This window comes from Zophobas morio, unplaced genomic scaffold (genome assembly GCF_036711695.1).
Source record: "Zophobas morio isolate AGI-343-1 ecotype UQ-CSIRO unplaced genomic scaffold, CSIRO_AGI_Zmor_V1 ptg000024l, whole genome shotgun sequence".
Lineage (NCBI taxonomy): Eukaryota > Metazoa > Arthropoda > Insecta > Coleoptera > Tenebrionidae > Zophobas > Zophobas morio.
In genome coordinates, this window is record NW_026972129.1 from 14,781,241 (window position 1) to 14,794,133 (window position 12,893).

Genomic DNA, 12,893 nt, shown 5'->3' on the forward strand with positions numbered 1-12,893 from the left:
TTGTGCATGCAACATTGTAACATTTCCACGCTCTCTCATAAAATAAAACTCGCCAATTATAGACATATTTTATTGCAATAATTCTATCTCAAAATATAACAAATTCGACGGAAAAAATGACAATTATGGCCACCTTATGACAGTATCATTTTAAAACAAATGTTATAAAACACAAAAATGTCTAACATTTTCGTTAAAAAATCATCTAGAAATTACTAAAAATCTATTCTTACTAAACGATATTCAAGAGGTAAAATAAAAATATTAATTACTTTTAAAGATTCATTATACAACAAATTCTCTTTTTAATTTAATGAAAAAGGACTTAATAAGGAACATTCGAGAATAGATATGACACTGATTCACCGTTGTGTGTTCGTCGTACAGCCTCCGCGAACATCATGGAAACATCGATGCACTGAAAAAAAAATAGAGAAACAAATTAGTCATATACTACAAATAACGAGTAGCTTTATTTTTCCAACAAAATTTGTCGCTCAATGCAAAAATTTTATTTTACTGACCTGTATTTTCGAACAATCCTTCATGTGTGCGTCTTGTGGGATCGTATTCGTGACGACGACAGCCTCAAAGCAGGCATTATTTATTCTCTGTATCGCCGGTCCTGAGAATATACCGTGCGTTAAAATAGCGTACACTTTCGTAGCGCCCGCTTCCGTCAACTTTTCAGCGGCGTGACAAATTGTACCGCAAGTGTCCGCCATATCATCAACCAAAATTGCAACTCTGTCCTTAACATCTCCTACGAGCACCATTGAGGCCACCTCGTTGGCCTTTTTTCTTTCTTTGTGGATAAGCGCGAACTCTACGTTAAGCCTGTCTGCAATTGAGGTAACCCTTTTCGCGCCACCCGCATCTGGTGACACTATGATACTGTTCCTCCACTCGACAATGTTTTCTTTAATCCATTTCAAAACGGCAGGTTCTGCGTATAAATTATCGACTGGTATGTCGAAGAATCCTTGGATTTGTGATGCGTGCAAGTCCATCGTGATAATGTGGTCTGCTCCAGCTACCGACAACATGTTTGCCACCAATTTGGCCGAGATGGGAGCACGGCTCTGTTGATCAGAAAATTATCAAAGCATGCATGAGGTACATTTGCAACTGAATGACGCAAGGGACAAACTTTAATACCAAAAATGTTGCAAATGCACCAAGGACGTTAAAAGCTGACGAAAATTCCCAAGCAAATAACCAATGCTTTCTAGTTTCTAATTTAATAAGTCTCCCAAATTAGCGGGTTTTTGCAGTGTTAGTAATATTGAGTATTATTATTTGCCCCTTATCAGTAACTCCAAGATTACAATTTGAAAGAAAACATATTTGTGATATTACTTTCGTCATTGTTCGACTGATAAACTATTAAGAAAAACAGTAAACAGATAATGACTATTAACATTTGACATTTAGAGACACATTCGTACACGGGGAGAAAAATAACGCAAATAATTGTGAAAGTTTACCAAGTTTAGAATTTGTACATGCAATCCCAAGAAGTCAGAAACATATTTTTCAGTGATTGTTTTTGGAAGACGCGGACAATTACTACATTTCTATTACCCATGTTAGGATCACGATGACAACACCCGCGATAATGAAAACTAAACATAAAAGGGACGCATTTTAAACCTGTGTATGACTAACATGATAATGTGGACATCACTTTCCCAATAAGCCCTTGCTACATTCACAAAATTTTATATTTTTACCCTGAATTTCCATTCAATAGACTTCCACTTTTCCACGTTGCGTTCGACGTCATTACTAGTAGAGGGCTAAAAGCATTTTGTAGAATAATAAAAAATATAAAAATGTTAATACTAGATAGCAAGAAAAAAATCAAATCTAACTATCCTTAGATAAATAAAAACTAATTATGAATTTTAGTTCAATTCTTGGAAGTAACAAACATATGTACAAAATTTCCATCTCTCTAAAAAAATTTTATTTGGCAAATGAAAACAATATCCATTTCAAAAAAGCTTTTAAAAAACTGTAAAGTCGTCAAAGTCAGTACAAATTGTGTACTGATATATAAAAACGAGCAAATGTTTAAAAATTCAAGTAGGAGACAAGTTAAAACAGGTAACTCTTCTGTTACAGCATTATTTTTAGTCACGCCTACTCAACTCCTACACAAATTATCTCAATGACAAATATGAAAGTAGAAATAAGTCTTGCTTTATTAAAGATAGACCATAAAATGTTGAACTGTATTGGTGATTGGTTGGCAACTTTAAAGTTTACTCAGTTATTTAAATGTTCGTGTCCATGGAACTTACTAACTTTACGAAAATTATAAATTACTTGGTGATGAAATTTGACATAGTTACACTGATTTAGAACATCTTTTTAAATCAAATGACATCATGAAAGTCAATCTAATTTTAAGTACTGCAATTAGAAGATTAAGTTACAACCCACAACTTGTTCCATGTTTATTACCTTGGAGGGAACTGTGTATTAAAAATTATTTTTTGAAAAACTTTTGGACCTCTTCACAAAAACTATGATATTGTTTAATGTTACAAATGATTTTTTAAGTCATTTATTATAACCGAAAAGAAATAATTCAGTTAAAAATTTTAATCGCTTGTAAATTCTAAGATGATAAGTTCAAATATACATACTTTCTTACGTCACTGTTATATTCATTTCTGTGAAAATTCTGGCGTTAAAATTCAAGTTATTTATCTTTATAACTGTCATTGCAACATATTTACATATTTTTCACAATATTACAATTATTCCTCAATTGTAAGAATGACGAGGGCGACTGATGCAAGTGGTTTGCTTTATTTCTTCATCCCACTACGTCTATTTACCCCTTTTGATTTAAGATACCAAAATCACAGTTATAATTAACTACTCAGAATGAGACTGAGTTACACCAAAAAATGACATTTTCGTTCATACCGGGTGTCTGGAAAATGGCGAATTAACTCTTCAGTACGTGATGTACGGGGCTCTCGGAAGTCCCAAAAGATTAATAAAAAAATTCTTTATGATGTAGATTACGAAAAAAACCTAGTACCTGTTGAGATTGATTTTGGCAAATGACATATGCTCTGATTTTAGCAAATGACGTATCCTCTAAGAAATTTTATAAGAAAATACACCACAGGCTTCAAAGCACTTTCAAATTCTTTCCAAACAGCAATATATAGAACCTCAAGACTGTTTTAAAATTTTCAAAAAAAAAGGGTCCCAAAACTAACGCAAAACCAAAGTCAAGTCAAAATTTTCCAAACATAGAACACCAAAGTCCCCCAAAATTGTTATAAATAATTTACAAAAAAATCTCCATGGGCTCCCATGGTTGTTAAACGAACCAATTTTAAAATCATTATAACTCCACCAAAATGTGAGAAGCATTTTTTTTTGCTATTTTTCCTAGACTCACCCGTTAATTGTTAAAAGCGTAGCGGAGAGTTAATCAGCCATTTTCCAGACACCCGGTATAATGTTCCGCTCGTCATTAATTTTTTTTAAGGCCTTACGCAGTAAATAACATTTTTCATTTCCAATTTTCAAATAATTAAAATATTTTTTTTAAAAACCCTAAAAACAATTAAAGTAGAAGAAAAATTGAATTCATTTCACTATGTTGTTACTGTCTTGTATCCAAGATAATGAAGTTATTATTAGAATGTTATTCACTTTTTTTTGTAAGTTCTGTACCTAAAACAGAATCAACAACTATTGCGTGTGCCACATAAAGACCATACATTTCGTAACACTAGAAAAAAATGGAGCTTCGACCATGCATTTAATGACCGGCATTTTCACCCCCAACAGTATCAAATTCCTTTTTATCACAAAACTGATTTCAAGTGCGTCAACACAACAGGCCATAAGAAAAGTCTAAAGTTAAATCTCGTATCTCTCCCTGCTGATAATGGTTTCCATTAATTTGGCATATAGTGATCTTAGAGTATTCTTAAGTTTAGTTATGTCTGTTCTCTAAAAACTGCGTGGTAGTAATATTTGAAGAAACACGGTAAGCGTTTTGTTCTTTATAATCCAAGATAGTAGATATTGTAAATATTCAAACATGTGGTGACCTTCACAAATGCAGAAACAAAATATGTATTGCAGTCAACAATTAAAGTTTTATTCCAAAATGGTTTAGAGTCTAAGGGCCTCTTTACAGATTACAACTGTACTATTTCGCATCAAAATATTATGAATAGTTTAATACCAGAACCAGGAAAATGTCTGTTCTTATCGTTGGCTAGTTATAATTAAAAAACAATTATTTGTACGTTAGAAGTATAAGTAATGACGACCCTGCGGGAGTCCAACTGATTCCTCTTATTTACCAGTTTTTACGACGGTCCATCTTATCTGTTTCGTGGTATTAATTAAGACAATTAAGAGCTCAAACAGATGATTTCGCGCCAAAATCTGAAAATCTAATAAAACGAGACCACACACACTTTTCAAGGCTGCACGTAAAATTTTTGTACCAGAAATAATTCCACTTTATGTTGAACCTATAAAATTCCAACAACTAATAATAATAAAATCATCAATGGAACTCAATAACAGAAATTTACAACCAACTAGACTTTTTGTTTTGCATCAAAGTTAACAAACAAGCGAAGGAAATTTATTCTGTGGGGATAATCAGATGACCATTTTGGTGTATTTTTCAACGGTTAAATTTGCTATGTGGTCGGTTTCAAAAGTACAATAAAAAGTATAGTCTGTTCACAAAACCTGTAACTACCATAAACAACCTCAGCATCGGCAATAATAAATTAAAAAAAAATAGTACAAAGGAACAAAAAATAAAGACAGTCGCATTTAGATGCATTTAAAGATTACACAATCAGAAACAAAGGTTTCAAGATATAATTTGAGTTTAGATAATTCATTATAAACGTGATAGGAAATGGAGTGCATATTAATTGTTACTAAACGCATATAGCAATTTGTGCTATTCAACCTAGAGTCAAAACAATCGTGGGTATATTTATACCCTTTTACGATTTGCGCTAACCCCACAACACCTATATTCGTTGTTCGATAAAAAAATTGATGCTGTTTGATACCAAATCATGAAAAAGTGGGTTATACAAACAATTACGCCTCTACGATTGTCAAATTCAGTACAATGGCGGAAAAATTACACAATTCTAATTAGTGACGAGATTTGATCCTGATGTGGCACAAAATGGCTGTTTTTTCTGTGTAGTACCATAAAGGGCTCTACCCCTTCAACAATATTTGAACTTTCCCACTACTATTACCCTACTAGAATTTACAGTGTGATGTGTAATAGATACCAGTGACAGAATTCCTTTAATTTTTTATGAAACAGTGCAACAGAAAAAAAGTAATTTGGTACAAAACTATGAAACAAAATACATACAATACAACATTACATTTAAATTTTCACTAACTACTGTGCAGTGGCGCCCTCGCAAGCACGTGCAATCTCCGCATGTCACATATGTCATTTTATAACGGTACAATCAATCAATGAAAAACTGAATGAATGGAGTATACCATCATCTTTGACAAACATCTGAATTTAATATGAACATCATTCTACGTCAAAAACGACAATTGACACGTCAAACGTTTCTGCTACTTCAAAATCAAAAATAGCTTGTTTGAAAATCCACTTGTGGATGTATACAAAGTCACGTGTTTTGCAGGTTATCTGCACATGTGCGAGTTTATAATTCTTGTACTCACCTTGTCTTTTTTGTCCTGGCGAGCATAAGGGAAACACGGGATGACAGCCGTAACCCGGCTTGCTGATGCAATTTTACACGCATTTATCATAATTAGAAGTTCCATTAGGTTATCATTGACTTCGCCGCTGCCTGACTGTACAATATACACGTCTTCGCCTCGTACCGACTCTCCGATTTCGACGCTGAAAATCGATACGACTGAAGGAAAACTGTCCCTTGCAGGTTACACGCGATGTCGGGGACGTTATTAAACCCGAAGACCGGCAAAATCTCGCTTAATTGAAGAATATACTCACCATGTTTCTAGGTTGCTGAATTTCTTCGTCACCACTTTTCCCAAGTCGATTCCCAACCGGTCCACGATTCTCTGGGCCAAATCTGGATGGGACGTCCCGCTGAAGACTTTGATGTTAGGCATTCTGCTTCTAAGAAGACTCGAAGACTTTTCTAGGTTCGCCCGCAACAAGCTTTTGGCACGGACGGTTTGGGATACGGGCATAACTGCAAATCGAACAACCAATCAGATTCGGGGTCTAATGTTATCAGCAAACAACGCTCCAGAATGATAAACCTGGTGACGAAATGTCCCTGCTTATCGAATCTTTCCATTCACGGTATCTTCGAAATTATCGCAAACGGGCACCCTGGGGGGCCATTTACGTCATTGTTGCTAAGTTCCTGCGAAAATCCTTGACGAATATCGAAGATTTTACCCCAACCAGCAGGTGCACGAATTTTGTAAAGTTGGCTATAATGCCATTGAAAACAAGTGACATTTCATTTAGCATTTCGTATTTTGCCTAACTTCAGTGAGAAATTAAAAGTGTGAAAGTCGATCTTTAGTCAGTGTATTTTTTACTTTAGTCATCAGATTATTATTTTTTAGAATTACCGTTTTATCTGTTATGTTGATTTACTCCTTTTTCTGAATTTCCAAGCCCCTGAAAGGTAATGGCTAACATAGCTGCACAAAGGATACGACGAGAGTTTAAAGAGGTTATTAAAAGTGAAGAGGTAGGAATCGCTCCTCAAATACAATTTTTACTCTTGTGTCATTGTTTGTTATTATTTTTATAACCGTAATTCATCAAAAACTATGCTTACCTTTATCCCCAGACATGTTTAATTTTCACACTTGCAAAGACCAGTGTTCAAAGTAAAATTATTGATTAAAGTACTGAAAAATGCCCCCTGACATAAATTAAATCTGTAGGGGTTATCAGACTTAACGTCATTTCGTAACAAATAATAACAAACTTGGCTAACATGATGGTGTTTACTTTAATGTAGGTAGCAAAATGTGCCATCAAAGTAGAGCTTTTAAATGATAGCTATACAGAGCTTAAAGGAGAAATCACAGGACCCCCAGATACAGCCTATGAAGGGGGCGTTTTTGTGTTAGAAATAAAAGTACCTGAAACATACCCCTTCAATCCACCTAAGGTAATCGTGCACTTAAAATTAACCCCAATTCATACTCGGCAATATCTGTCTTTTAGGTAAGATTCATCACAAAAATATGGCACCCGAATATATCGTCAGTAACAGGAGCGATTTGTTTAGATATATTAAAGGACCAATGGTAAGTGTCAACTTGACTTTTTGTATCTTTTCAAACAAAAACTTATTCCAGGGCTGCCGCAATGACTTTGAGGACAGTTCTGTTGTCATTGCAAGCACTACTGTCAGCTGCAGAACCAGACGATCCACAAGATGCTGTTGTAGCAAAACAATTTAAAGAAAATATAGAAATGTTTCAAATGACAGCTAGACATTGGACAAATGTTTATGCAGGCGGTAGGTTCTTGTATTTGCTGAAATAATCGTAGCACGTTAATTTCCAGGTCCTCATGTAAATAAAGAGTGTGATGATAAAATTAAAAGGCTAGTTGATATGGGAGTAGAAGAACATCAAGCGCGGGTCGCATTGTCTTCATATAACTGGGATATAGAACGAGCAACAGAGCAGATATTTAGTTAGTGAAATATTTTTAATCCGCCATTTTACTTTTTCTCTCTACAACCTTTCCAAACAGTTTCATTATGATCTACATGCCACATTTTTTAATGCTATAACTGTTTATGAAGTTAAATTATTTTGATATCATGTATTTACAGACCTCAGTTCTAATTTTAATAAAAGGGATGGAATGTTTGCATTTACTTCAGTGACACTATTTAAATTTTTTGTTTAGCAATTTAAAATTTGGCCAAGTTAAAAATCGTTTCCAGATGCGAAAAGTGTATTTTATACTTTTGTCACATTGGTGTTTGAAATTTATTGATGTTACAGTTTCAGCTTACAGTTAGTTACTACATGTATAAAGTTTTTCATTTAATTACACTGGTATCTTGATAGTATGAAACACCAGTTTTCAAATGCAGCAGTTTAGGCTTCTTAGCACCTTAGTAGTAATTGGATGAAACACTTTGTATACTAATTTTCCTATAATTAGTTACTGTTTTGGTTTTGTAAATCGGCGATTGAATACTGTTAATAAAAATTTAATCTTGCATATAAACGTTGAACATAACACTACTTCATGATGCCTTAATAATTTGAGAATATTTTAGCCAGATTAAGTCATTGCCCTAGTTTGTATCTTGAATGATTAATAATTCTAATAGTGAGTTCTTAAATAGGGTCATCTGAGACCAATAGTAAAGAATCCATTGGACTGTTCAATTAAAAAAAGTGGGTAAATTATTTATTTGTTGTGATGTATGGTTGAAGTTGTTGTATACTGATCAATGAAAGTTAAGAATCCAAAAGAGATTTTATGCACTCAAATGCTAGTAAATTCTGTACTGAGATTTTTGCTCACAATAACAAAATTAGATGTTTTGTGGTGCAATTTTACGTAAAACCCGCAAATGTGCAATAATACAATGGTAATTTATCATAGAACCTAATAACTTAAAATGAGTAAATGGAGAAAATCGTGTTTACAGGATATCATGTGTTTTTTATATTTACTTTATATAAAGTCAGCAGCGACAACAAAAAAGTACATGAAATTGACAAATTATGAATTTTAGTGGATTGCCACATGATGCTATATACCTGATTGTATAAATAAATTATAAATAAAATTTTGTAATTTCCTTGGAGGCTTGTTACGCTAACATCGACCAAACCGTAAAAAATTTGGGCAATGTGAAAGCAATTTTACGAAACTTATAAAACAATCACGAATAAATTAGTTGGAATAATCCAACCGTTGCATACATTGTTTTTATTTTTTTTCAAAGCTAGCCATAAAAGCACGCCATTTAAAACGTAAAGACCAAAGATCTACAGGTTATTGCTTTTTTATTTATTTATACTTGTTTGAAAAATCTTTTGTGTGCTAATTTTAAAATTTGGCCTGTTGTCAAAGTCAGATTGGTCGAATTTAGTCGTACGTCAATGACCTAAAAAAACGACAAAAAATCAAGATCTTTCACATACTGCAACGATTGTATTATTTATTAAGTTATTAAAAAACCAAAAGTCAGTGTTGTAGGTATTTTTATCCCTATGTTGTTATTTGTGCTTTGTTGTGATACTTATACAAAAAAGTAATTACGGTTGCACAATTTTGAGTTTATGGATTTATAAAGTGCGACAGAACTATACGTAAAAGCTTATCGCACAATTGTACGATTTGTACGTAGCACGTAAGACGTACGTTGTTAGACGTAAGGGAAATGTGAACTAATATGGAGTGAAAATAGAGGAAATGAAGGAAAACGAATTTCAATTTTAAAAATCAACGTGTTGTACATGTCGTCGCGATTGCTGAAATAAGGATGTTGCCAAATAAAACAATGTTCGTTAAATGTTGTCTCACGTGATGTGTATGGCAAAAGCGCCAATTTTGAACTTGATTTCTCAAATAATTGCCTAGTTCCCCCTCTCTTTAAAATCATGTGTTTAATTGCTGCAATATTGTTTAGAAGTAATTTCAGCACGAAAGGGTACAGGGGCGGGGCTTAAGTTGCGCGACTTGTAGCCGGGCCATCAGTGGCGTAACATCGATGCATTGAGAAGGGAGGCTCGGCTGAGTTGTACTTCTTTCAAAAACAATTAAAAAAAGAGCAATTTCTACAAAAGAATACAGACAACCATTTAATAAAAATAAATTAATTTGTTTGTTTGTTAAAAAAATAGACTTGCGTAACAATAAATTATGATAATCTATCACACAAAATTTATTATTTTTAATTATTAAACGAGTTTATAATGTGAGGGATTATAGCATGAGTAAAAAATTTCACGAACCCCTCATTATAAACCAGTATCATATACTATTTTATAGTCGACTAGTCTTAAATCAACAGTTAAACCTTTAGATAAAAGCGGGCTTAAAACTCTGAGAATAAGTAACCTATGACTATAATTATATGTTTTTTTATTTTCTAGCACAATTTATCGATACCGTAAAGTCGGATTATAATAACGCTTAACGTTTTCTGTCTTTAACATCGAAGTAATAATCACAGTTCATATTCTAGCATAATTGTCGTTTATAACTAGAGCTTCGACTGTACCCTAATTTAACAGTTTTTATTGCTCACTAAAAATTACCTTTTTACTTCTTTTACTTACTTTTTTATTCAACTCATACATCAAATACAGCACTAATAATTGTTTAAATTCTTTTTCTATAATGTCAACGCTAATAAAATAGAAAAGTGATATTTTTATTAACCGCAATAATATTTTAATATTTAAAATCGAAATATTCATCGCCGCTGCCACTGCTTGCACGATATTTGTGAGGCCAAACCAAAACAATGTTCTGCGCACTCCCACCACCTGTACCCTTTCGTCTTGAAAGCTGCTTTATCATCCGTCTATTTAGGAATAAACATCTGCACAGGCGCAAGATGAAGATGAATAAAAGCAGAACGGTACTGAAAGAAGAATAAAGTAAGAAATACAATATAGATCTAAGGGTGTCCCTTTTTCACTAACCCACCCTGTACATAGAGGTAATACATATATCTGAAATACCTTGGATCATATAATAAAAGGAAATACCGACGCGTTTTCCCAGAAGTTAATACTTTTATCCGATTGAAATGGTATCAAGAATAATATAATAATTACTTAATTTAAACTAATTAAGTATCCTATTGTGATCACCCAAACATCCCGCCTTAAATTGACATGTGAAAAAAAATTGAAAGCGCACGATAATTTCAAAAATTCAAAAATTTGGCCTTGGCTGTGATCGTCCAACAAAATGGAACCCTACGCTGTGTTTTTTTTTGTGGCGGAATACGTTCAGATGCAAGTGATGGACCCCAAGGTTGGAAAAATACCGCTAAATAAAACACAAAATATATGGAGGACACAAAATCATTTATTCCTCCACTGACAGTAAAAAAGCTGTGACTAAGTTGCGCTGGTAGGGAGCGTTGTAGCACGAGCGGAGTTTGGGGCTCCTGGTTGTGGCTGTTCTTCCACCACGAGGGTGATTCTACTCTATCGGCAAGCATGCCGCCCAGCACCCCTCTATCGTGAAGAAACGTGCCGTCCGAGCAGGCCGTTACGGTTGCAAACTCGTAGTTGGAAATCCCGGCTATTGGGCCAAACCCCGATCGTCACGTCATCCCGATCGCTCCACCGATTTCTATTTAAGATCCGCGTTTTTTGTCTAGGTGGTGCGATAAATCCCGCCAGCTCGACAAGGAACCGCGCCCTCCGCTTCTGCCACGTGTTTCTGTGTTATTTACCCCAATTCCTCTTTAAATGTTTATTTTCAATAACTCTGATGTCAAACTACAATAGAACAAATGTTAAAGTTGCAAAAAGAGCAATAAACAGAAAAGAATTTCATCTGAGATTAAGATTGGACCTTAGATCATATAATAAATAGATACCACCATGCCGTGTTCTTTCCCTAGGACAGCCTGTGACGACATCCTCCTTTCACACATCTTTCTCGTGCATGGAGGGATTACAATGAAGCTATCCTTGCCTGATCACTATTTGAATTTTGCGCGCCTAAATTTTAGGAAGTATGTCTGAACTAACTTCGGAAGAAAGATGTTGACAGCTTGATTTTATAAATAATTCACAGTAGATAACGAAAGCAATAGTAAATTATTGGGCAGCAATTGTGATCCTTTATGACTACATCACTTAAAATAGGATCTTTGTTCTAAATTCTAAAATTGTTTTTTGTACAACTCGAAAGAGAGGTTAGAAGAAACATCTGTCAAAAGCGACTTGTTGCGCTGGTGCGGTACAAGGATGGAAGTGAAATAGACATATACAGATGAAATGCATATAACAAAGATGAAGATGTGGTGATCACACAAGGATAGCATTATACTACTCCCCTGGACGTAGAAAACGACAACAGATAGCTTCATGTCTAGTCACACCTTTCAGTTTGAGTATTGGTATCTATTTATTATATGATCTAAGGATTGGACATCAGACAATTTATATGATGGAAGCATTATTCAACAAAATATTTACGTGGTAGAAATAACTAGCAAAGATTTATAAAAACAAAAAAGTCTGGTGTGAAGTAAAACTTGTGCGGACAAAATAATTACGTGAGGTTAGGAACAACTGCAGAGCATGAAAATTTACGTTCAATTTAAATTATACAACAAAGAAAATTGCTGAGACTAAAGTTGTGAGATAGAGAAAAATTGCAAAGCTAATAAAATCACATGAGTTTAATATTTGCCACACTTTATCAACGATTCAAACAAAGAATTTACATGATGTTAAATTATGCCACACTTTATCAACGGTTCAAACAAAGAATTTACATGATCTTAAATTAGCCTTGATCCAAGTGACTGGTTACTTAAAACAATTAGCTGTGAGAGTTTATATCATGAATTGTCTTCGCTTATCCCAAACAAACACATGATAAATAAACACAAAATGCATCTTGCGTCGCGAGAAATATGCTGATGATAACTGCCTAAGGCGAGAAATTTTTAATCCCCTCGTCCCTCAATCCACGATATTATGAATTCTAGCGCACTTTCCACAGTCCTTTTCTCAAAGTGGGACAGCGTTAGGTTGATTTAACTCCCATAAATGAACCTAATGTTATTAGCAACTTTGTGTGAGGAATTAAGAAGTATTATAATGTAACACTTGAGTATAAGCACCCAGAATCCTTATTTATAACTTGATAAACAAAT

At 34.0% G+C, this 12,893-nt stretch overlaps 2 protein-coding genes across 5 annotated transcripts; one reads left to right on the forward strand and one right to left on the reverse strand.

Annotated features, from left to right (window-relative positions):
• Positions 1–56: 56 nt before the first annotated feature.
• LOC135135251 (ribose-phosphate pyrophosphokinase 1) lies at positions 57–6,937 on the reverse strand. 2 transcript variants are annotated; one of them, XM_064064275.1, is made up of 6 exons: positions 6,837–6,937; positions 6,029–6,233; positions 5,731–5,914; positions 1,734–1,799; positions 525–1,082; positions 57–418 (listed from the first exon to the last, which is right to left on the reverse strand). In XM_064064275.1, the coding sequence occupies exons 1-6, from the start codon at positions 6,850–6,852 to the stop codon at positions 326–328; spliced, it is 1,122 nt and encodes a 373-aa protein (XP_063920345.1). In that variant the 5' UTR covers positions 6,853–6,937; the 3' UTR covers positions 57–325. The 2 variants fall into 2 exon arrangements, with proteins under 2 accessions (XP_063920345.1, XP_063920346.1); XM_064064276.1 differs by lacking the exon at positions 1,734–1,799.
• Positions 6,233–8,960, forward strand: LOC135135254 (ubiquitin-conjugating enzyme E2-22 kDa). 3 transcript variants are annotated; one of them, XM_064064280.1, is made up of 6 exons: positions 6,233–6,457; positions 6,619–6,746; positions 7,023–7,175; positions 7,232–7,314; positions 7,366–7,529; positions 7,577–8,960. In XM_064064280.1, the coding sequence occupies exons 2-6, from the start codon at positions 6,684–6,686 to the stop codon at positions 7,711–7,713; spliced, it is 600 nt and encodes a 199-aa protein (XP_063920350.1). In that variant the 5' UTR covers positions 6,233–6,457; positions 6,619–6,683; the 3' UTR covers positions 7,714–8,960. The 3 variants fall into 3 exon arrangements, with proteins under 3 accessions (XP_063920350.1, XP_063920349.1, XP_063920351.1); XM_064064279.1 differs by lacking the exon at positions 6,233–6,457 and adding an exon at positions 6,469–6,563; XM_064064281.1 differs by lacking the exon at positions 6,233–6,457 and adding an exon at positions 6,484–6,555.
• Positions 8,961–12,893: the final 3,933 nt, after the last annotated feature.